General features: G+C 25.0%; 1 protein-coding gene across 7 annotated transcripts in view; it reads left to right on the top strand.

Moving 5' to 3' along the window:
- Positions 1–26,731, top strand: part of LOC135926042 (4'-phosphopantetheine phosphatase-like) — a 79,225-nt gene that overhangs the window by 3,404 nt on the left and 49,090 nt on the right. For 6 of the 7 annotated variants that reach the window (XM_065461701.1, XM_065461699.1, XM_065461697.1 and 3 more), the window contains one exon: positions 26,237–26,423. In XM_065461701.1, the coding sequence (XP_065317773.1) occupies positions 26,237–26,423 (187 nt within the window). Of the gene's footprint in view, positions 1–24,858; positions 24,930–24,989; positions 25,055–26,236; positions 26,424–26,731 lie in introns of those variants that run through there. The other variant, XM_065461703.1, reaches the window with a different exon arrangement.

The following is a 26,731-nucleotide window of genomic DNA, read 5'->3' as shown; positions in this document are numbered from 1 at the left end:
GAATAAGATTGTGAATCCATATCTTAAAAGTTTAGAATTTAACATAGGTTACAGCTATCTTTAATAATCACTTTGCATATTTTTATCAAATTTTAAGCAGGATAAAAGGAACAACGATTATGAGAATGAAAATATCGATTTGTTATATTGTTTGGACTGAAATTTTATTTTAACATGTTAACAATTTATATTTTTGTCCAATAAGTCAAAAAATTCAAAAACTTTAAAAATAACGATTATGACTATTGTCACTTATCTAGGGTACATCTTCGCTGAAATATTATTTTAACATGTTAGCAATTTATATTTTAGCTTATTTGCTTCAAAAAAATTTAAAAACTTTTAAAAATAACGATTATGACAATTGTCACTTTTATATGATACATCTTCATGAAATTTTAATTTGATATTTTTACAATCTATATTTTTACCCTTTTGTATCAAAAAATTTCAAAAAACTTCAAAAACAACGATTATGACAATTGTCACTTATCTATGGTACATCTTCATTGATATTTTATTTTAACATGTTACCATTTTCAATTTTTGCCCATTTGCTTCAAAAAAATTTAAAAAACTTTAAAAATAACGACTATGACAATTGTCACTACATCTTCACTGAAGTTTTATTTAAACATGTTAGCAATTTTTTCTTTGCCCATTTGCGTCAAAAAAATTCGAATAACTTTAAAAATGATTATGACAATTGTCACTTATCTTGGGTACATCTTCACTGAAGTTTTATTTAAACATGTTATCAATACTTATTTTGGCCCATATACGTCAAAAAAGTTTAAAAATAACGATTATTACAATTGTCACTTTTCTGTGGTACATCTTTATGAAATTTTAATTTAACAAGTTTACAATCTATTACCCATTTGCATCAAAAAAATTCAAAATAAATTGTCACTTATCTAGGGTACATCTTCACTGAAGTTTTATTAATACATGTTAACAATACTTATTTTAACCGATTTACGTCAAAAAAATTTAAAAAACTTTAAAAATAACGATTATAATAATTGTCACTTTTATATTGTGCATCTTAATTAAAATTTTAATTTAACATGTTAAAAATACATATTTTACCGTAAAAAAAATCTAATATGTTTAAAAATACCGATTATGATAATTGTCATTTTTCCAAGGAACATCTTCAATAACGAATATAAAAATTGTCAGATTAAAATAGATCATATACATAAATAAGTTAAATAAAAATATTTTTAAAAAATATTATTTAGAAAACCCACCTCTTTTAATATACTTAAAAAATAGATAATTTTACAAAAATGATAAAAAAAACTATAAAGGATTTCACCTAAAAGATTGTTTATTTATTATAAAATTCACAAAAGAATTCCTCAAAAAATATTAAAATTTTTATCAAAATATATTTAAAAATCTTTTTGAACTTCAAAAAATATTTTTTGCTTAAAATTTTTGGCGTGTGAAAATCACTAATAAATAGTAACAAAAATAATATTACAATAGTAGCAAACTAGCAAGCATATCATTTTTTTTATTAAAAAAATATCAAATAAAAGAAATCCATTTTTCATTTCATAATTAATATCAGAGACCCGCAGGCCCGGCCCTAAACCCGGCCTGGGCATGGCCGGGCCGTATTTTAAAATTTTTAAATATACCCGGGCCGGGCCTGAAAAATATTTTTTTAAACATATCCGGGCTGGGCCGGGCCTAAAAATTTTTTTTTCAAATATATCCGGGCCCTGCCTTAATATTTTTTATAAAAATTTTTACATTATGAGTTAATAGTTATAAGATTATATTATATTATAGTTATGATTAATATAATATTGGGTGATGGTTAACACTACCTAACAACCCACAGATCGATCTAATTATTAATTTCCTGCAAATTTATTAAAAGTATTAATATATTTTTTTATAATTCATATCTAAATTTTTACAACATATTTTACCAAAACAATCAAATAAAGGAATATCTTAAATAAGCCCCAATATTCAAGTATTATTAATATATTTTTTTATAATTCATATCTAAATTTTTAGAATATATTTTAACCAAAACAATCAAATAAAGGAATATCACTTCTTAAAGTTTGTAATACCTTTCAAAGCGAAAAGGAGAAATAAAATTGATTTTACTTAATATAAAGTATTTTTTAATTGAAAAATTTGTTTTACAGTATCATTTTATTTCTCTTTTTCTCTGTCCCAAATTCAAGCAATTACGTATGTAGTCAGGGACAGATCGCAAAATGACGGAAAACTATATAAAAGATTATATTAAATTACAAGAGGCTCAGGAAGTAAATGAAATACCATCGACCAGTCAAATTACGACTGTTGTTAAACAAACTTAATCATTTTATAACAAATGGGGCGATGGTAATTCTGATAATATGTCAATACCGGATGATGAATATTATATTTACATAAATGATAGATAAAACATTTAAGGTGGATAATTTGTTAGAGTAATGGGCGGCTCATCAAAGCGAATTTCCAATTTTAGCAAAATTGGCAATTCCTGCTTTAAGTGCAAGCTGTGAGCGGAATTTTTCCACTACTGGGAGAATTCTTGAAGAAAGAAGAAGTAATCTTTAACCTGAAAAGATAGATATGCTTCTCTTTCTTCATGATAATTTGTGAATTTTTAATATCTTTCTTGAGTATAGGGTTTCGTTTCGTCAATCATGCTGGTTTTTTACTTTGCAAACTGTCAAATATTTATTGCATTTATTATATTTACCTTGAGTCATGAAAGTTTTTAATCCAACATTTTTCATTATTTTTTTTTACAATATTATATAATACTATTATCTTCTTTTTTTAAAAATTTATATTATAAAATAAATTATATTAATATTGTGCAATTAGATTATATTTTCAAAATACTATTTATTATACATGCATTTTTTTAAATAGCGATTTATTTTTATTTTATAAATTAAATAGTAAATTAAATACAATATATTATATTCTCAAAATATTTTCCATTTTTATAAATTAAATATTAGTTTTATTTTTTTTAAATGTAATATAAAATATAGTATATGACAAATATTATTACTATTTTTATGAATATTAGTTTTATTTTTATAAATGCAATATAAAATATAGTATATTCTCAAAATATCCATTTTTATAAATAACAGTTTTATAATTTTTATAAATTCAAATATAATATTCTCAAAATATTAGCTTTTTACATGTATCTTTTAAATAATAAGCGATAATACTCGCTGAAAAATATGGTAAAATACCTCATAGGTGAATTTTGGTATATACCAGGTCGAATATAATTTTAAAAAATTCCGAGCCGGGCCTGAAATTTTTTTTTTAAAAAATATCCGGGCCGAGCCTTAAAAATTTTTTTTTAAAAATATCCGGGCCGGGCCTTAAATTTTTAAATAAGGGCTGGGCCGGGCCGTAAAAATTTTTTTTAAAAAATATCCGGGCCGGGCCTAAAAAATTTAAAACCGGGCCGGTCCGGGCCGTGCAAATGGTACCTCTGCAGGTCTCTGATTAATATAAATAAAAAATATAATATCATATAATGTTTATTTGTTGATAAATAAAATATAATATAAATAATATAATAGGCCGCGTTATATTTCGCAAAATAGTTTTCGCTATATTGTCTTCGCGATTTATGTTTCGCGATATTAACTTCGCTATAAAATTTTCGCGATTATTGATTCGCGATAAAAATTTCGCTCTAATGTATTCGCTTTAAAGGTTTCGCGATAAGAGTTTCGCTATAAAAAATTCACGATATTTGTTTCGCTATATTGTTTTCACGGAAAAGTATTCGCTAATGTGGATTCGCGATAAAAGTATCGCTATAAAATTCATTCGCGATAAACGACATTCGCGAAAAAGTGTTTCGCGATAAAAGTTTCGCTGAATTGACATGGAACCCCCCTACGCGCCCTATTAAAGAAGCTTAATTTATAAAAAATGAATGTAGAATCATATAGAGCTTATTAAAAGGTGTAAAAAATGTTAATATCATATTTTAAAACTTATTATAACCTAGTGGGATTTTGAAAAACAAATTTTTTTTGACTAAACTACTCGCCCCTACGCGCCCCCTATCAAAGAAACTTATTTCATAAAACATTAAAGCATAATCGTATTAAGCTCATTAAGAGGAATCAAAAAATGTTAAAATTAAGTTTATAAATAATTTATAACTTATTGAGATTTGGAAAAAACACTTAATTTCTTCTTTTTTGACTAAATTACGCGACCCCTACGCGCCCCCGTTAAATATACATTATTTTTAAAAAATGAATACAGAATCATGTATAACTTTTCAAGGAGATTCAGAAAATGGTATTATTTATTTTTTTTTAAAAATGTTTATATTATCAAAATAAATTTTTTTTTGACTAAACTACGCGTCCCTACGCGCCCCCTATCAAAGAAGCTTATTTCATAAAAAATTAAAGCATAATCGTATTAAGCTCATTAAGAGGAATCAAAAAATGTTAATATTAAGTTTGTAAATAATTTATAGTTTATTGAGATTTGGAAAAAACACTTAATTTCTTCTTTTTTTGACTAAACTACGCGCCCCCGTTAAATATATATTATTTTTTAAAAATGAATATAGAATCATGTATAACTTTTCAAGGAGATTCAGAAAATGGTATTATTTATTTTTTTAAAAAAATATTTATATTATCAAAAAATTTTTTTTTTGACTAAACTACGCGCCCCTATGCGCCCCCTATCAAAGAAGCTTATTTCATAAAAAATTAAAGCATTATCCTATTAAGCTCATTAAGAGGAATCAAAAAATATTAATATTAAGTTTATAAATTATTTATAACTTATTGAGATTTGGAAAAAACACTTAATTTCTTCTTTTTTTGACTAAACTTCGCGCCCCCTATCAAAGAAGCTTATTTCATAAAAAATTAAAGCATAATCCTATTAAGCTCATTAAGAGGAATCAAAAAATGTTAATATTAAGTTTATAAAAAAAACATTTTTTTTGGAAACTTATAACGTAAATAACGAGGGCTCCTAACGATTTATAGCATGTTTGGAAAAATCAATTTCATTGTCTAAATCCTATTGATAATCTAAACTAAATTCTTTATAAGTAGCGTTATATTTACCAAAAAATTTCGATGTTTCTAATTATATTTTTTAATTGGCAAAGTGCTAATTCTGTATTCATTTATAATGTATATTTAAGGGGGGCGCATAGTTTAGTCAAAAAAAGAAGAAATTAAGTGTTTTTCCCAAATCTCAATAAGTTATAAATTATTTATAAACTTAATATTAACATTTTTTGATTCCTCTTAATGAGCTTAATAGGATTATGCTTTAATTTTTTATGAAATAAGCTTCTTTGATAGGGGGCGCGTAGTTTAGTCAAAAAAAAATTTGTTTTTTCAGAAGCCCACTAGGTTATAAAAAGTTTTAAAATATGATATTAACATTTTTTTACACCTTTTAATAAGCTCTATATGATTCTACGTTCATTTTTTATAAATTAAGCTTCTTTAATAGGGGGCGCGAGGTAAAAAAATTAATTTTTTTAAATTTTACTATGTTACCATTTTTTTTAAAATCAAAAATAACATTTTCTGACTTATCTTTTGAAGCTAAATACGATTCTATATTAATATAATTAAATTTAAGCTTCTTTCATAGGGGGCTTTAGTCATGCCCCAAATCTCAAAAGATTTTTTACAGAAAAATTGATTAAATTCGTTTGCGCATTCTTTAAAAAAATCTTCAGAGATCATAGATTTTTTATTTTGATGAGCATTTCTAGTGTTGTTAATTGACTAAGTCTATGAGCCGAATAAATCTATCCTAAACTGACTTAATTTGTTAACTCAGTTCTTAAACAATTATGCACTTAAGTTGTTAACTCAGGTTATGAACTAAAAGTTGAATAGTTCAATTATATATTAAAATCAAAATTATTGTCCAGTATTAATAAATTAGAATCTTTTTTTATTAATTTTTCTCATCTTTATTGTATTTAGTTTATACAACCCCTCTTATCTTACCAGGTTAGGTGGCAATTATTATAATTTTTATTTTACAACTTTTAAAAAAAAATATTTTAATTATGTTGCAATATATTTCCACTAACAATATATCCTGATTAGGTGAGAGTTGTCATCATAATCTTTATTCTATGGCACTTTCAAAATTTTTTATGAAAATTTCTAAAAATAAATATATATTAGAGATTAGCAAAACATGACCCATAATTGGGTTGGGCTTAATATTAAAACCAGACTTGATTTTTAATTGTGAAAGAAATTGATATATTTTAAAAAATCTGCAGAAAATATAAAAAGTGAAACAAATGCAAATACATTTTGTATAAGTATGGAAGAATTTTTTGTTAAATTACATATTTATCAATCTTTCTTTAAGTATTTGCTTATTTATAACTTTCTTTAAGTATTTGCATATTTATAAAGTCAAAAAATGAAATACAAATCTTCATATATTTAAGATTCTATTTTGCAAGCTTATCTTTAGAAATAAATTTTGTCAACTCTTCATAATTTATGTCAAAATTCTGCTTTTAATAAATTGAATGAGAATGTAGAACTATTTCTTATTAAACTAAAAATTTTATGGGGCTGCATTTGAATGGGGAATTGAAAATATATAAATTCAATATTTAAGTTTATTAATTGATTAAAGTTTAAAAATTTTATCCATTTTTAAGATATAAACCTAATAAATTCTCAAGCATATTCTGCAAACATATCCTTGAAGTTATAAGATCAAAGCTATCTTTCAGAATGTTTGAACTTGAATGTATAGTCAATGTATTCTTTCTATGCTATGACTTTTCTTTGTCAAAACACTTGCTTAATTAAGATTTTACAATTTTACTATAAAATAGTCTAATATTGAGCTGTTATTAAGTTAATCATATCCTTTATTTGACAAAATATGAATGAAATAAATAGTTTTATTTAATATAAAATTTCATATATAAACTAGAGGATTTATGACTATTGGGAGAATTTTTTAATTTTCTTAATTTTACGGGACATTTGATTGCTTTATTCTTTATGGGACAATTCTCAAATGTTTAAATCAAAACACTCCTTCTTTCTTTTGGAAGTTAGTTTTTAAATTATAATTTAATCAATATGATCAACTTACAACTTCACAATTTTATCCGATTAATATTTAACAACACTAAGCATTTCAATCTCTAAGTAACATATATTTTCAATTTCTCATGGAAGAAACCGGGAATTAATAAAATGAAAACTATAGCGTCACACTTTTAACGTGAAGTGAAAAACACAAATTCTGAAACACATACTTAATTAGTACTTTTATTGCTATCTGTTTGGTGGATGGAAATTTGGGAAAAAAAATTAATAAAATTAGGTATCATCAGAGTTGTTAACCTTCCTTTTTTAAAAGTAGAAAGTTCCTGCACCTACCTTTTCAAAAGCAGCTAGCTCCCACTCCTGTCACTAAATTTTTAAAAGGACCTAGCTCTCGCTCCAAGTAATGGAGTGCCACTCCATAGCCGCTCCTTTGAATTCCATTTTTTAGTAAGTACATGAAACAAAATCATATTTTTTTATCGAAAAAGTTTTCTTTATAATAAATTATATAATCAAATTTATAATCTTTTATTAGCTTTTAAAAGTAATAAATTTTCTAAATTTGAATCTAACAAACATCCACACCTTACCCCTAAAACCTGTTTAGCAATACTAAACAGGAGCACTAATGGGAAGCGGGGTATTGTATTTCATAAAAATATTTTTAATCAAGGAAATTATCAAAAATAGTAATTTTGATATTATTATTTAAGAATATTTGTCCAATATATTATCTTCCTGATGATCAATTTCATGGAATTCAAGAAAATCTTCCAAATAATTGCAGGGTTCCCGCGAACTAATAACTGTTTTTGCATCAGGAATTTGTTTTCTTAAAAAATTAATCAATTTGTTCTTTAGTTCCATATTTGCATTTTTATCCATTCACAATTTAATTTTAAATGCAGGATGGATAATAGCGGCAATGATATTTTCATCATTATAATCTTTGAAAATCTGCAATAAAGTTATTTAAATGGATAATTTATTTTATTTCTATTTCTTTTATGATGTCTGGATCTATAATATCAAAAACTATTTTTTATCATATATCTATAAAATGAATATTAATATGACTTGCAAGAATTTCCAAGAAATTTTCAATATAAAAAGAAAGAAAAACTTGATGTTTAATATTTTAACTGATTAGATGAAAAACCAATATAAAACTCGGTTCAACATTTAATATTGCATAAATTTAAATAGAATAAAAATTTATTTTTATTGAATATTAATTAACAAATAAATAGATTAAAAAATAATGATTTAATTTATATATTAAATATAAAAGAGCCGTGGAGCGGTGCTCCTTCACTTCAGCCCTAAAAAAAAACTAGCTCCCGCTCCTGATTTTTAAAAGAGAGGGCGCTCCAGTTGTTTTTGGAGAGCCAGTCCTTAACAACTCTGGGTATCATAGGACAGAGAATATCAAAGTTCTAAATATATACTTTGCATTAATATTTAGTGTCTATAGTTCTTCAATCCATTTCGACAAAAAGAGTAGCCGAATTATAAGCTAAATAAAATCAATCATATCTGTAATGCTTAAGTCAACCAGATTTCTTTAAGCATTAATTCCGAAACTTATATTATTAATTAATGTATATTTAGTACATTTTAAGTACTTCAATTTGTATAGTAGATCGTTTAAAGAAAGTCGAATTATTGGCAAAATAAGAAAATTGTCAAGATTGACATCATTCTTGAACCAAAATGATAGAACCTGCACAGGTATTGCTCGATTAGTACTTACTAATTCATTAATCAGTTCCAGTCAGTCAAAAACAGAAATATAAGCTACCATAACACGCCTTAGCCTGAGTAAATATCGGATTTTAAATTGCACAAAAATCATATACATATAAATATATTACAGTTTTCCTTTTCTCCGATTCAAAATTTACGATCTTTACAGGTATTATTTGTTCTTTTCTGTTTATTCAGATAAGTAAAATAAGTAAGATCTTATTATGTTTTGAATTGAGTTATAAATCCAAAAATTCCATATGACTTCTAACTCTCATTTGATCGCAATAATCCTACAGTTAGGCGAATATATAATGCTTAACTAGTATACATTTTAGTTTATATCTTAAATTCGTTTGGTAAATAGTATAAATAAAAAGATTAATAACCCTTCAATACTTCTGTGAAAAAAATGACTAAGTGCTCTGATGGGGTCTAAGATCCCAATTTAAAATGTATATATCTCTATTTATATTCATTATTTTGGTTTAATATTTGGATATAATGATATTGAACTTATCTTATACTTGATAAAATATTTATTTATTATGCTAAGATTAAAGATGATAAGGATAATGTGCCAAAATTTTCTAAAAATAGCTTACTTTTTTTAAATTTAAAATATTAAATTTGAAAAATAATTTATTTATCATATAATCATAAGTTATAATTTTGTTCTTTATTCTTCAATATAAAATTTACACTAATACATTCAAATATAGAAAAAAATATAAAACATTTAACCCTTCAATAATCCGGTGAAAAAAATGACGTTAGTACTTGGGTGGGGTTTAATAAACCCTAATTTCAAATGTATATATCTCCAGTTATATTCATTATTTTCATTTGATATTTGGATATAAAATAGATCTAACCTTAATCTTGATAAAATATTTAAATATTTTTATTTCTTAAGCCTAGATTAAAGATGATGAGGATAATTATAATTTGTGCCAAAATTTTTAAAAAAGCTTACTTTTTTAAAATTTCAAATATAAAATTAAAAAAATAACTTATCCATCATATAATCATGATAATTCATAATATAGATCTTTATTCTTCATAAAAAAAATTACACTAATACATTCTAATATATAAAAAATATAGAACATTGAAATATGCTAAATTTGACATGCAAAACATTTATTACATAAAATATTAATGTGTTCTAAACATAAATTTATTTTACATATTTGACAAAAATATTTTGTTTTTTTATAAGGAGTATAGTTTGCCATATTTTGATGGTTTATTTGGCATGTATTGACTGAATGGGAATTTACCATGAAATGCTGGAAGCATTTCATATAGGGTTGCATATTCCGATATTGTATAAGATCTGTAGCAGTTATCAACAAATTCTTGAAAAATATTTCTAATGTGAGTTGCTTTGTCTACCATTTTTCTCTCTTCTCTTGTTAATATGTCATCAAATCTTATTGTATGAATTAGAAATCTGAATCTTTTGAGTGTCATTGTTGCTCTAAATATCTCAATTCCAAACCCATCAGATTTTCATAATTGAGTCACCTTATTTTTAGCTAATTTTATAGAGAAATAGATATGATAAATAATTCCATATTTACCTAAATATTTAAGTTTATTGTCTGTTTCAACTAGCATAAGCATATCTTCTTCTTCATCTAATTCAGATTGTGTATCATGATCACTATCATAAATAAAATCTTATTCCTCATTATCAATTAGATAGTCATAATTACCTCAAATAAAATGATATTATACCTTAAATAATTTTTTATTTACTATCAGAATCTGCAAAAATCATAGTACATCTTATCTTATCTAGCACGTAGGTCATAGACCTGCCCAAAATGAGCGAACGTGAATTTTATGAAGGCCCACCCTTCATAAAAATATGCCGATTTTTTTTCTCAAGGATACCAACAAACCTTGTATGTACCCAGTTGTAGTTTAACTAAATGAGTGGAACTTACCCTTTCCGATATTGTAATAGTGAGATTTAGTAATTATTATTATAAAGAAATATAAATCTTATCTGTTTTTGAGTCTTGAATAACCATATTCATGATAAAGAGTGAGTTAAGAATATTTGAATCCATAGACATAAAAATTCCATTTCATTTTTTAAGTCATATTCTTCCAAAAAATGAACCGGAAAATCTTCGCCATTTGGGATGGATCAAATCATAGTATATAATAAAAATAATTTGAGAAATGAGCCAGATGGTGAAAGTAAGAATAAAATAACTCCACCAAAATGTTTAAGTTTTCTTTTTCATATATCTTAATCAAAATAAAAGATATTTAAATTTTGTTTCAATAAATTTTATAATAGTATATATTTGTAATTTTAAAAATTTAAAAATAAAAATTTCTTGAAAAATTATAAATTTACTCTGGTGGGGTCTCACAAACCCCAATCAGTCACAAAATGCTTATATCTTAAACTCAACCAAAATATATGAAATTTTGAATATAGATTCTAAGATATATTTGATGAAGCTACTGAAGAATCCAGATCATAATATTTAACCATTTTTATGTAATATCATTTCTAGCATGCCTGGGGTTTCATATACCCCACCAGAGTATTGAAGGGTTAAATATGTTAATTTTGGCTTGCAAAACATTTATCACATAAATTATTAATATGCTTCATACATAAATTATCTTTATTTCTAAGACACATACTACATCTTCCATGAGTGGTTACTCTTCCCATTTTGTTCTTTGCTTAATATTGCAAATAGATTCTTTCAGAAGTCACAGCAATTTGAGACATTTTCATACTTAATATGGACTAATAAGTTCCATGTTGATGTTATGTTAAGAAGTGTGTAAAAAATTTCTAAGGGTCCTCGATTTGACCTTCTTGAAATTGAATAATTTTCTGTCATTTGATCTACCATATTTACCTCACCTTTGGTCATATTATAAAATGTTAAAATTTCAGTTTTGCTTGGATTATTATCAACATTTTTATTGTGATGGAATGTTGATAGTATTTTGACATTTTTCCTTTTCTTTTGAACATGATAATGCTGTTATGTCTTCCTGAAATCCAAATATGCTATTATCCTTTGTTAATATTAAATCATTAGGAATTTGTGGTTTACTTTTCCTTAACATGCCCTTTAATATTAATTTATTTGTATCTGCAGTATCATAATTTGTAAACCAATTATCCATGGTTATATTGCTTTAAAGAATTAATCTTTCAACTACATCTGATGACTTTTGTTAATTGGGCCCTCCGGTTGATTTCCAGTATACATTTCGAGATTTAGAGTGTAGTATGTTTTGGCATCCACCAAAGAATATCATTTTATGCCATATTTTGATGGCTTATTTGGCATGTATTGTCTGAATGGGCATTTACCACAAAATGCTGGAAGCATTTTATCTAAGGTTGCATATTCTGAAATTTTATACAATGTGGAGCAGTTATCAACCAAAGCTTGGAAAAAATGAGTTGCTTTATCTATCATTTTTTCATCAAATCTCATTGTATGAATCAGAATTCTAAATCTTTTGAGTGACATTGTGGCTCTAAATATATCAATTCGCAAACCCAACAAATTTCCATAAAGAATGTCCAATAATGCCTTGAATTCTGTTACATCAACTTCTTTAGTAGAAATTTCAATAAATATAGTTTTTACTTATAATTTTAATTTTTTCATTGATATGATAAATATTTTCAATCATTTTTGGCGATTTGAATTAATCAAAATATTTTTCTGGAGTGTCTGCTTCTTTCCCATATTCCTGGCAAATGAATAAAATTTTTATTGACGAGTCTTATTCTTTGATTAAGAAAATCCTTTTTCCAATTAGTAACCTTATTTTTAGCTAATTTTAAAGAGAAATATACTACGCGATTACATATTGTTATATATAATTACATTTTGTTTTATGCCTCACGGTGTGATTTAAAACATTTTAGTTTTGTTTATATTTTATCGTGATACAATTTATATTTTTTATTATTGTATCATGCGTAATCGGCTAATTTTAGCCGACTACAAAAAGGCTTAGCCGAGATTTTAGGTGAAAAAATCGGCTAAGCCTAATTGGGTAAAGAAATGTCCTAAGCCTAATTAGGTTAAGCCTAAAAATCGGTTAAGCCTAAAAATCGTCTAACTAAGCCTAAAAATCGTCTAGCTAAGCCTATAAATCGGCTAAAATTAAATTAGTCAAAATTCTGCATCGATGAGCATTAATTATTATTTATTGATTTTAGTAAAATAATTTATTTTATTTATATTTAATGTAAATATTTTATTATTATCAACAAATAAACATGATATGATTTAATAATTTTTATTTATATTATTATATGAAATGAAAATAAATTTATTTATTTGATGTTTTTTTAATAAAAAAAATAATATGCTGCTATATTGTAAAAGGGCCATTCCACGTCAAATCGATCACGATTCGGCCGACCCCTTTTAAAATTGTTAAAAATTTCTGGAATTATTTAGATAGGTAAAAGAGTGAGAAAGCCGTTTATTTTAGCTCGCTAGCACACCTGGTTCTCGAGATATAGGGAAAGGTACAAAAAAGAGCCACTTTGTAATCTGTAAAATTTTTAAAATGCTTATATCTCAAAAACTATTTATAGTAAAAAATATTATAATATATCATTTTGTAGGTAAAGAAATTCTCTAATGGGTTAACAAAGAATAATAAAACGCCGTAATTGAACATCCTATGCATAGTATAGACTTTGGCCATTTTGTTGCATATTATTATAATGTTAGCGTTAATTTATATTAATGTATAATTAATCAATGTTATTTAATTTTATTAAATTATTTTACTAATAATCCAAATTATGTTCTGCTCTTATAGGCTTTTAACATCCTGTTTGCCTAAATTGCTTTACCTGTATTTTTAAGCAAAATAGTGAGTTTGTTTTCGATTTTTTTTTATTGTTTTTTATTTAGACACCTTTGCTAAATATATATACAATATCAAAACCTTAGCGACGCTATCGACTCCAAAAATTTACAAAAAAAATAGATGGCACTTTATAAAATTACGGATTATGGTAAAATTTTGCTGCTAACTTATCAATAACCAGATATTTTCACTTTTTATATTAAAAAATTTTGATTTTCTATTAAATATACTAATTGACTGAGGAGCAGAGTGGACATATGCCCATTAGACACTTAATAATATAACAAATTTCCAATAATAAATATCTTTCATATAATTTTTTTAATTTTTAAGGTATCTACAATTTCATCGAATTTTTCACATTTGATGAAGAAAGATAATGGTATAATTTCAGTCGTTAAAACTTTTTTTTACTCTAGATATTTTTTTCTTCGAATATTTCTTTTCTTCACATAAGCGTTTTCTTTTAATGAGAGATTCCCCATTTGATTGTAGGGATATATTAATGTTATCAATAGCCTCTTGATTAATATTATGAAGGGGAGAATCAATATCTACATTGCCATTTGAAGTATAAGGAATGTTTGATAATTTTTGTCGCCATGAAGAGCAACATATCTAAATTGAATGGTAAATTTTTTTGGGTCATCCAGGGTAGAATCTTTCTTAGATTCTCGCGATAATAAGCATATCTCTGTAGATTAAATGGGTTGCAACATTTTAATATTTGGTACGTCCATCTGTGATATAGAATAAAATTTTAATATCTACACCTAGAATACATGTTTTTGCACTCTCCAAATCCAGATTGTTATTGGTAGACAGACGATAAAATTAATGTGAACGGACAGGTTAAAATTATTTCTCATAAAGAGAGATCGTTTTAAACAATTTATTTTGTAAAATATAATCGAATATATGCCTAATATTTTTACTGCAGCTGTTATATATTATCGAGCTAATAAGTCATTCACTCGCTATAGTAGCAAAGTAGAGATCTAAAAAATGTAAAACATTTTAATGATAGTGGGAGGGGGGGGGGAGATGGCAGAATTGGAAAATTTTATCATAATTCTTATAAACGTATCAATATTTTCATTTTCCTTAAGAATAATATTTTTCAACCATTAGCGCCATCTACTTTTTTCTTCAATTTTTGGTAAAAATGTATATTATGGAAAATTCGATAACGTCGCCAAGGTTTTGACATCGTATATATATTTATAAAAGGTGTCTAAATAAAAAGCAAAAAAAAATTCGAAAACAAACTCATTATTTTGCTTAAAAATACAGGTAAGGCAATTTAGGTAAACCGGATGATAAAAGTCTATAATGGCGCCAAATGCCGCCAATATTTATTATTCTTTGTTAGCCCATTAGAGAACTTCCTTACCTACAAAATGATATATTATAATTTTTTTACTATAAATAGTTTTTGAAATATAAGCATTTAAAAAATTTTACAGATTTCAAAGTGGCTCTTTTTTGTACCTTTGAGCCCCTATATCTCAAGAACCAGGTGTGCTAGGGAGTTAAAATAAACGGCTTTCTCATTTTTTTACCTATCTAAATAATTCCAGAAATTTTTAACAATTTTAAAAGGGGTCGGCCGAAAAAGTGCCTTTTTTGATCGATTTGACATGGAATGACCCAAAAATGTAATATTCTTTTTAATAATTTATTAATGATTTTCACAATCTTCTTTGTAAATACATCTTTTATTGAGGAATTATATTGTAAATTTTATTAGATAAATAAACAATCTTTTATAATTTTTTTTTATCATTTTTTTAAAATTATCTATTTTTTATTAAATGTGGTGGATTTTATGAAACTTTTTTGATGTTATTTTATATGATCTTTTTAAGGATAATATTTTAATGTGACAATTGTCATAATAAGTTTCTTGCATTTTTTTGAAGAAAATATGTTAAAATAAGTATTAATAATATGTGTAAATATAAATTTAGTGAAGATGTACCAATGAAAAGTGACAATTGTCATAATAGTTATTTTTAAAGTTTTTTGAATTTTTTTGACGACAATATGTTAAAACAAGTATTAATAACATGTTTAAATAAAAATTTAGTGTAGATGTACCATAGAAAATTGACAATTGTCATAATCGTTATTTTATAAGTTTTTTGAATTTTTGAAGAAAATATGTTAAAATAAGTATTGATAACATGTTTAAATAAAAATTTAGTGAAGATGTACCATAGAGAAGTGACAATTGTCATAATCGTTATTTTTAAAGTTTTTTGAATTTTTTTGACGAAAATATGTTAAAATAAGTATTAAAAACATGTTTAAATAAAAATTTAGTGAAGATGTACCAGAGAAAAGTGACAATTGTCATAATCGTTATTTTATAAGTTTATTGAAGAAAATATGTTAAAATAAGTATTGATAACATGTTTAAATAAAAATTTAGTGAAGATGTACCAATGAAAAGTGACAATTGTCATAATCGTTAATTTTAAAGTTTTTAGAATTTTTTTGACGAAAATATGTTAAAATAAGTATTAATAACATGTGTAAATATAAATTTAGTGAAGATGTACCAATGAAGTGACAATTGTCATAATCGTTATTTTTAAAGTTTTTTGAATTTTTTTGGCGAAAATATGTTAAAATAACTATTGATAACATGTTTAAATAAAAATTTAGTGAAGATGTACTCTAGATAAGCGACAATTATTATAATCGTTATTTTTAAGTTTTTTGAAGCAAATGGGTTAAAATTAATGCTATAATTAATTTTATAAATTATGAAATTAAAATACAAATATTTTTTTTTTAAGCTAAAGATAATTAGATTAATAAATAATCAATTATTAACTCGACATTTTTTTTCTCTATTTTTTCATAAAATTTGATGTAAATATTAATAAATTTTTTTTATTAAATATTTTTAAAGGTGATTTTTATTCATATAAAGTGTTGTTTATAAATTTTTAAATGTGGTTTTGTAAATAATTTATTTATGAGATAGCAGTAGAGGTGTTATTTGCATGACCCTAATTTTTAAAATATAAAAATTTATCACTTTTCTATGGTACATCTTCACTAAATTTTTATTTAAACATGTTATTATTACTCATTTTAACATATTTTCGTTAACAAAAATCAAAAAACTTTAAAAATAACGATTATGACAATTGTCGCTTATCTAGAGTACATCTTCACTAAATTTTTATTTAAACATGTTATCAATACTTATTTTAAAATATTTTTGTCTATGAAATTCAAAAAACTTTAAAAATTACGATTATGATAATTGTCACTTTTCTACGGTACATCTTCACTGAATTTTATTTAAACATGTTATCAATACTTATTTTAACATATTTTCTTCAAAAATCTTTAAAAATAACGATTATGACAATTGTCACTATTCATTGGTACATCTTCACTAAATTTATATTTACACATGTTATTAATATTTATTTTAACATATTGTCAAAAAAATTCAAAAAACTTTAAAAATAACGATTAAGACAATTGTCACTTTTCATTGTTACATCTTCACTAAATTTTTATTTGCACATGTTATTAATACTTATTTTAACATATTTTCTTCAATAATTCAAAAAACTTATAAAATAACGATTATGACAATTGTCACTTTTCTATGGTACATCTTCACTAAAAATTTTTTTAAACATGTTTTTAATACTTATTTTAACATATTTTCATCAAAAAAATTCAAAAAACTTTAAAAATAACGATTATGACAATTGTCACTTTTCATTGGTACATCTTCACTAAATTTTTATTTAAACATCTTATTAATACTTATTTTAACATATTTTCTTCAATAAAATTCAAAAAACTTATAAAATAACGATTATGACAATCTTCACTTTTCTATGGTACATCTTCACTAAATTTTTATTTAAACATGTTTTTAATACTTATTTTAACATATTTTCGTCAAAAAAATTTAAAAAACTTTAAAAATAACGATTATGACAATTGTCACTTTTCTATGGTACATCTTCACTAAATTTTTATTTAAACATGTTATCAATACTTATTTTAACATATTTTCTTCAAAAAAATTCAAAAAACATATAAAATAATGATTATGACAATTGTCAATTTTCTATACATCTTCACTAAATTTTTATTTAAACATGTTATTAATACTTATTTTAACATATTATAGTAAAAAAATTCGAAATACTTTAAAAATAACGATTATGACAATTGTCACTTTTCATTGGTACATCTTCACTAAATTTATATTTACACATGTTATTAGTACTTATTTTAACATATTTTCTTCAAAAAAATTCAAAAAACTTAAAAATAACGATTATGACAATTGTTATATTAAAATATTATCTTTAAAAAGATCATATAAAATAATATCAAAAAAGTTTCATAAAATCCAGCTCATTTAATAAAAAATAGATAATTTAAAAAAAATGATAAAAAAAATGATAAAAGATTTCACCTAAAAGATTGTTTATTTATCTAATAAAATTTACAATATAATTCCTCAATAAAAGATGTATTTAAAAAGAAGATTGTGAAAATCAATAATAAATTATATTAAAAAGAATATTACAATTTTACAATATATATCAGCATATTATTTTTTTTATTAAAAAAACATCAAATAAATAAATTTATTTTCATTTCATAATATAATATATAAATAAAAATATTAAATCATATCATGTTTATTTGTTGATAATAATAAAATATTTACATTAAATATATATAAAATAAATAAATAATAATTAATGCTAAGCATTTATGCAGAATTTTGACTAATTTAATTTTAGCCGATTTATAGGCTTAGTTATTTTTAGACTTAGCCGATTATTAGGCTTAGGCGTAGTTTTTAGCCGATTACGCAACAATATGTATCACTTAATTTAAAATATTCGTTTTTGCGTACTAAAAGTGACTAATCACTTTTCAAATTTCACCATTAGACACAATGAACATACAATTTACCACATGGAGTATTTATTAAATTATTACACATATTTACCTTAATAATATTTAAGTCTATTCCAGGTTTATTAAAATTGATATTACATAAAAACAGTTAATTATGATCTAAAATTTTTATTAGCTTCATTAAATATACGATTTATATTCTAAATTTCATTTATTTTGGTTAAGTAGTTTTTAATATTATTTTGTGACTGATTGAGGTCTGTGGACCCCTCCAGAATAAATTTGTAGTAAACTATATTATAAAATTTATCAACACAAAATTTAAATATATTGTATTTCGAAATGCAAAATTTTTTTCAGGTGGAGTTATTTTATTTCTATTTTCACCAGATGACTCATATTTAAAATTATTTTTATCATTTACTATGATTTTTGCAGATCTGATTTTAGATTAAAAAAATTTTAAAATACAATATCATTTTTCATATATCTAAAATTAATATAAAAAAATAGCATTATTATGTGCTCCAAAGAAAGGAAAAAATGTCATGGTCTCAACTTTCTAACAAAATAAAAATAATGATGCAAATAACCTAAGCTGACCTGAAATTATAACATTTTACAATATGACTAAAGGGATATGATTAATCAAATGTCAAAAAATTATTAAATTTCAAGAAGGTCAAATTGATGGCCCCTAACAATTTTTTACACTACTTCTAAACATAACATCAATTATTCATATAATATAGCCAGCATAAAAATATTAATTACAATAAATAATTTCATAAAAAAATTATCAATGGAACTTATTTTTGGAAGTAAGTCTCAGATTGCCTTGACTTTTTGAAGGAATCTATTTGCAATATATTAGAATAATGTCCACTCAAGTGGAAGGTCTGGTATGTGCCATAGAAATAAGGATAAGAAAACTAAATATTTTTGTCAAATATGAAAATTTTTTTATGTTTGGAGCATTAAATTTTTACATGATAAATGTTTTGCTTGAAATTAACACATTTCAATGTCCTATTTTTTTGGCACATTTTATAAATATTCATCATATTTAATCTAAGCAAAATAAATTTATAAAGTTTAAGTATATTCTATGTTATATCCAAATATAATAATGAATATAAATGAAGATATAAGCATTTACAATTGGGATCTATTAGATTCCACCAGAGAAGAAGATATTTCTGAGATGATTTTAAAAATTAGAAATTAAGGAGGGGGTTTTGTCGATTTAAAAGGAATGAAAGCAAATTTTTTTCTAAATATCAATATAAAAATATTATGAAAAACGAAAAATTTGCCAAGCATATTTTCCATCCCCGTATATGTCATTGCATCTGCATACAACTGGGTGATTCCACGTCAAATCGACCAAAAAAACGAGATTTTCGGCCGACCATCTCAAAAATGAATAAAACGTGGCATGTTAGTTATTTATATTGTAAATGTTAATAATCAAAATTTTAGAGCGCTAGCTCAACCAGATCCAAAGATATACGCCTTCAAAGTCGAAAATCGTTAAGTGCGTGATTCATTAAATCTTGTTATTTTAAAAAATACTAGGTAGAGTTACAAGTTATATATCATTTTATAGCCCTTAAAATTTTACGTTGGAAAATATTTAAAAAAATAAAAAATTTCAAGTGTTTTCTTATTTTCGGTGAAAATAAAAAAATTAACATTGTTAAGAAGGGATTTTTTTTGGTGTTAATATTCACTAAAAATGTTTATTACCTTTATATTAAACTATTTAATAAAAAATCTCGATAGACATTTTTGTTTTTTTAATTTTTATTATATTTATAAATAAAAAATGTAATATAGATGGCGTTATATTAGTTTTTTTTTATAATATATAATTTTTAATAAAATATGAATAGTATTGTGTTTAAATTAAAGAATCAATTGAGTATAACCAAGAACGACGTCCTGGGGCGATATGTAAGCAGGCAGCCCATACCGATATTATTTTATTTGTAAAATAAGCATTTTAAAATTACACTGTGTTACAAATTTCGACTTGATTTTTTGGGAGAAAATAAAATAAACATGTTTTAAGACAGTTTTTTATGCATATTCTAAATCCGCTCTCAGTTTTTTTTCTAGCACGTCAGGTTTTTTATTTATTTTAGGTTAAAGTGGCCAAAAAGGTCATTTTTTGCACTTTTTGAAGGTTTATAACTTCGGTTCTAATGATCCCTACAACTAAAAAAATATCTTAATTTTTGCAGCAAACCAACCTTCCTTATTATTATTATACATTTTTTTTATAAAATCCTTACTCAATTTTTAAACAACCTATATTTTTTAAATTTACCTTTATTTAAAAAATCTTACATTTAATATACTTATTTATTGTGGCTTTCGTTCTTTTCGCTACACTGCACACGGTACGATTCCCAAACAATTTATTTTAAATGAAATAGTTATTCTCATATTTAAATAAATATATTATGCCAAGCTAACCTATCTCATATTTTACTTTTAATAAACCTTTTATCGGTCCGTTGTCCCACCCTCTCCTTCATTATTATATAGGATTAAACTTGTAATATACAATAAAATTATTGAATTTAAAACAAATTAAACAATAACATAAAATTTATCGAATTTAAAAACATTTAATGGCAAATCTAAATATATTTCCGCGAATATGAAGTTGATGATTTATCTTCAAAAAAAATACTCCAGCAGTAGTCCGCCAACATATTTATACGATTCTTGCCGTGATAAAACTTTTCGAGATTTTCTATCTGTTGATAGAACCGCTCCCCCATTTCTTCTGACACAGCACCTAAGTTTTCAGGAAAAAAATCTTAATGGGAATGAAGAAAATGGATTATGAGGGACATTCGGCATCCCATTTCCTTATAATTAGTTAATAGGTCATCAATTTTCTCACGATAGTCGGCTGATTTATGATTTCCAAGGAACGATCCGCATATCCATTTAAAAGATTCCCATTCTTTTAATTCAATGAGTAACAATTCATCTTCAAAAAACTGTCCTTCATGAGTTTTCTTATTTCGGGGCCCACTAAAATCCCCTCTTTTATTTTTACTTAAGCTTGGGGAAAAGGTTTCTAAGGTATATCGTGGGGCCCTCGGACAATTTTTTGATAAAATTTTTGATTAGTACTAATTTTATGTGCAAAGGAGGCAACAAAATCTTATTTTTAGAAACAAGCGGGATATTTACGCGATTTTTTTCAAGAACGTTGGGACGATCCTCCCATTCAGATACTGTATAATGTTTTAGAGTTTCTCTGGAATTCCAGAGACAAAGAAAACACGAATGCTTGGTGTAGCCTAACTGAGCGATCATTTTGAGATCGCAGCATATCTTAAATTCGTAAATGGAATAATTTATTTTTGACAATAAATATTTCATATTTTCATATGATTCATTTAACTGGTTGGAATAGGCGATGAGAATTAATGGCTTAGAATTTCCGTTATGAAGAAAAACTGCTTTCAAGCTGTTTTTGCTTGAATCGATGAACAAGCGCCATTCATCGGGCACCAATTCAATATTAAGTTGTAAAAAAAGTTGACCTAGATTGTTGGAATAGTATAAAAAATTTTCGTAAGAGGGACAAAATTTTTAAACGATGCTCCACGGAATCGGTATGAAGTTCGAACTCCATTTTTGAAAATTTTAAAATCATTAAGCCTTGAGGCTAAAAATTCGGACTTTCTTTTTGAAAGTTGTAAATTTCTGGTTATGTCATTTAGTTGCTCTTGTGACATAAATGGCGAATCCTCTTCTGGATGATACTCAAGATCAATATTGTCATTTTCCTGGCAACGTAATTTTTCCAGCTGCGAACTATTAAAAAAAGGAACTGTTGTATGCATATTATATTTTACCGGATAAACAACCGACGAAATTTTAGGATAACGAATTTTCTTCTTATTTTTTTTTGTTAAACCCAAATGTACTAATCGAGCAAAAATCAATCCCACGAATGATTTCTTGCTACGTGCCAAAATGCAGGTTTCGAATAAGGCAAATATGACCGTTTTCCATTTACCCATGAATTAAAAGAATTATAACATGTTTTACATATGTAATTAGGGGCAAATGGTTTATCCAAATCGCAGAGTGGAATATTGTAATAAATTTCATAAATCCTTTGAATGATTGGAGAAATTGGACATTTTTGTGCGGGCAATATATAGCCCGCACAGATGTAACAAAATTTAGAGACACACTTTAAACAAGGGGACCTCGGCATTAATTTTTTGTAGAATATTATATAAGGAGGGAATTTGAATAATATTTAAAATCCAATTTAAAAAAAAATTAATGAAAGAAATTAAATGTTTATAAAAAATTAAGCGCAAAAAAAAGTAATTCTTCTCCTTTCTTCCTACTCGTTATTTGGCCTTATTATTTATTATCCATACTACGGGTTCAAGGTACTTCATTGGAAAATCATTTTGATATAAATTGATTAAAAAAACAAATATTCTTAAATACATCTAAAAAAGATAAATATTAATAAAAAATATGAAAAAATTACCAATTATTGCATTTTAAATGAATTTTGCTTCAAAAATTCTCAATTCAAAATGAGTACAAATTAAAAAAAGTGGGTACATATATCTGATTTTGGTATAAATTGATCATAAATGCATAAAATATTACTAAATACAACTAAAAAAGATAAATATTACATTAATTTTTCTTTAAAAATGCTTTATGCAGAGAAAATTCAATAAAAGTGTGCAAATTAAAAAGTTCGAAAATATCTGTACCGACTTTTTTAATTTATAATATTTTGGTTGAATTTTCTTGGCATAGAGTATTTTTGAAACATAATTAGAATTAATATATAATCATGAGCATATTTGAAGCAAAATTATATAAAATTTATCTTCTAAAGTTAATAATTTTGATAGTAATTTAAATTGAAAACTTAAGACTCCCAAAACGAAATTCTTTACCATTTTTCTCAAAAACCAATCGATAAAAAATTATTAGTAAATTTATAAAGAAATATAAGTTTAACACTATCACCAATTTTCAGGGATTTTTATTTGATACTTTTTAAAGTATATCCGTATAAAGACCTAAATTTGACCATTTTTGAGATTTCGAAAATTTGTCTTTATACGGTAATATTTTTAAAACTTGACGTGTAGGGAAAATTTGGACAACGGATTCGAACTCAGCGTCAAATTCTGCACCAAAACTTGTTTTTATTTCAAACTATTATAATTTTCCAAAACTTAAACATTTTTTACAACCAAATGAATTTATGATAATTTGTTGATATCTCTGAAAATTATGCATTTATAATCCAAGACACTGTTCAAGAATTCCACTGGAATAATAATCAAGCCACTATCTATCCTATGATAGCATATTTGAATAATGGCAATATAGGAAACCTTAATTATATGGTAATATCAGAGTCACTTCAACATAATGTTATGCAGTACATTTATCCCAGACTAAAATGATAAAATTTTTGACCATTCAATTCAGCAAAAAGCCAAACAAAATATATTACTGCTCTGACAGATCAGCTGCGCAATATAAAAACAGGAAATTTTTTTATAAATCTGTGTTATCATAAATCAGATTTTGGTGTAGAATGGCATTTTTCAGCTACATCCCATGGAAAAGGTCCATGTGATGGCCTTGGCGGAACATTAAAAAGATTAGTAGCACGTTCAAGCCTTCAGCGAATCAGTTCTGGACGCATTTTAACGCCAGTTTATTATATCAGTTAGCAAAACAAAACATACCATCAGTAAATTTTACATATATAACCAACGAACAATACAATTTACAAGAGATTAAACTATGAGAAAAATTCAATTTAGCTCGTCCCATTCCAGGAACTCGGGAAATACATGCTGTATTTCCTTTGAGTTAAAGTAAGCTTAAATCAAAAATATATTCATATGCAGAGGACTTTCAAATTAACAATATTTCAAATGCCGATAATTTGACTTTTGCCGATATTAAAGAATTCGTAACATGTTTTTATGACGATTTTTGGTGGTTAGCCACAGTACTAAAAAAAGAATGAAATTACTGAGGAGATATATATTGCCTTTTTACATCCCCATGGACTATCACCATTCTTCTTTTACCCCACAATTGAGGAGAAGCTATGGTTACCCAATAATCAAATAATAACAATAGTAGATCTTATTACAGTGACAGGACATACCTACAAATTATCGTCTCAAGAAATTCTATTAATAAGCACAAAATGGGATAAGATTAAAACAAGAGGTATTTATTTTTATATTGTTTGTGTATAAATTTTTAAAATATGTTTATTTTACAATATAGCGTCCTAATAAAATCATATCTGTATGGGCTGCCTGCTTACATATAGCCCCAGGACATCAATCTTGGTTATACTCAATTGATTTTTTAATTTTAATCACAATACTATTCATATTTTTATTAAAAATTATATATTATAAAAAAATTAATATAATGCCATCTATATAACATTTTTTTATTTATAAAAATAATAAAAATTCAAATAAAATTTAAAAAACAAAAATGGCTATCGAGATTTTTTATTAAATCGTTTAATATAAAGGTAATAAACATTTTTAATGAATATTAACACCCAAAAAAAATCCCTTCCTAACAATGTTATTTTTTTATTTTCACCGGAAATAAGAAAACACTTGAAATTTTTTAATTTTTTTAAATATTTTCCAACGTAAAACTTTAAGGGCTATAAAATAATATATAATTTGTAACTCTACCTTAAGTATTTTTTTAAAGTAACAAGATTTAATGAAATCACGCACTTCGCGATTTTCGACTTTGAAGGCGTATATCTTTGGATCTGGTTGAGCTAGCACTCTAAAATTTTGATTTTATTAACATTTACAACATAAATAAATAACATGTCAAGTTTCAATCATTTTTGAGATGGTCGGCCGAATCGCTGGTTTTATAATTATATAAATAAAAATGACAAAAGGGTCACATCCGAACTAATTTTTTTTAAAGGTCTTTGGTCTGAAAAGACGGATTATGACTATCTACACTGATATATTTTTACTCTTTTATTAGTAACACATAAAAAAATAAACAATTATTGAAAATTTTATGATATCATTATGTTTGTTAAATAAATAGATATTTGTAAAATTTTTACATGAAACAAGGCAATAATGTAGAATATTTTTTTTGCAATCATGATATTAAATTTTTCTATATTTAAATAAAATCGGAAGGGCCTGGCGGACAAATAATTTTTATTTCAGATAGGGCTTTTATAAAAAATTCGCTTAGGATCTAGTAGGTTCGGGCAAATTTTTTTAAAAAAATTTCGGATCAGGCCTGAAAAATTAGCCCCGATGCTAATCACTAATATGAATAGTTAACACATTATTAAGAAAAATAGAAAAAAAATTAAATTTCATTTTATATAAATTAATTTTAAAATTCAGTATCTGATCGACATTATTTAAAGATCGTTTGATCCGATATCAATATTAATATTAATGCAGCCATAATATTCATCATGAAAAACTATGTTTTATTCAATTTAATCTCCTTAAAATAACACTTAGAGTTGAAAGGGAAGATGAGATGGATTGTCTGGTTCTGGGTTGCAATTTTTTACTTAAAAACATCCCGGATGAAGCTTTTTCCTACCACAAATGTCGCAATCCTGAATACGAGTTCCAAAATATAAATGATAGTGATATCTACCCTTATCTGCTCGTTAATATTGGATCTGGTGTCTCTATACTCAAGGTTATCCGATTAAAAAGCTTTTATGTTATAATCATATTTAGTATAAATTAGAAATGGGCACAACCCGGTCTGTTAAACCTTTTATTTTTTATATTTCTGGCCCGGCCCATTAAATTATTTTGTACGAGTTACGCAGTGGGGCCTGTAATATAATTTTTTAATGGAAATTATCATACATCAATTGAGCCAAATTTCAAAAAAAAGCTTGTAAGTTTAGTTTAATTTTTTTAGATGTATACTGGATTCAATTATTTCTCCGGTACCGGACTGGATTCAATTTATTTATATAACCGGCCGAGTCTGATACC

This window comes from Gordionus sp. m RMFG-2023, chromosome 3 (genome assembly GCF_954871325.1).
Source record: "Gordionus sp. m RMFG-2023 chromosome 3, tfGorSpeb1-WG-v2, whole genome shotgun sequence".
NCBI classification, from domain to species: Eukaryota; Metazoa; Nematomorpha; class Gordioida; order Chordodea; family Parachordodidae; genus Gordionus; species Gordionus sp. m RMFG-2023.
Note: the sequence above shows the minus strand (reverse complement) of the source record. Positions and strands in the feature narration are given on the sequence as shown.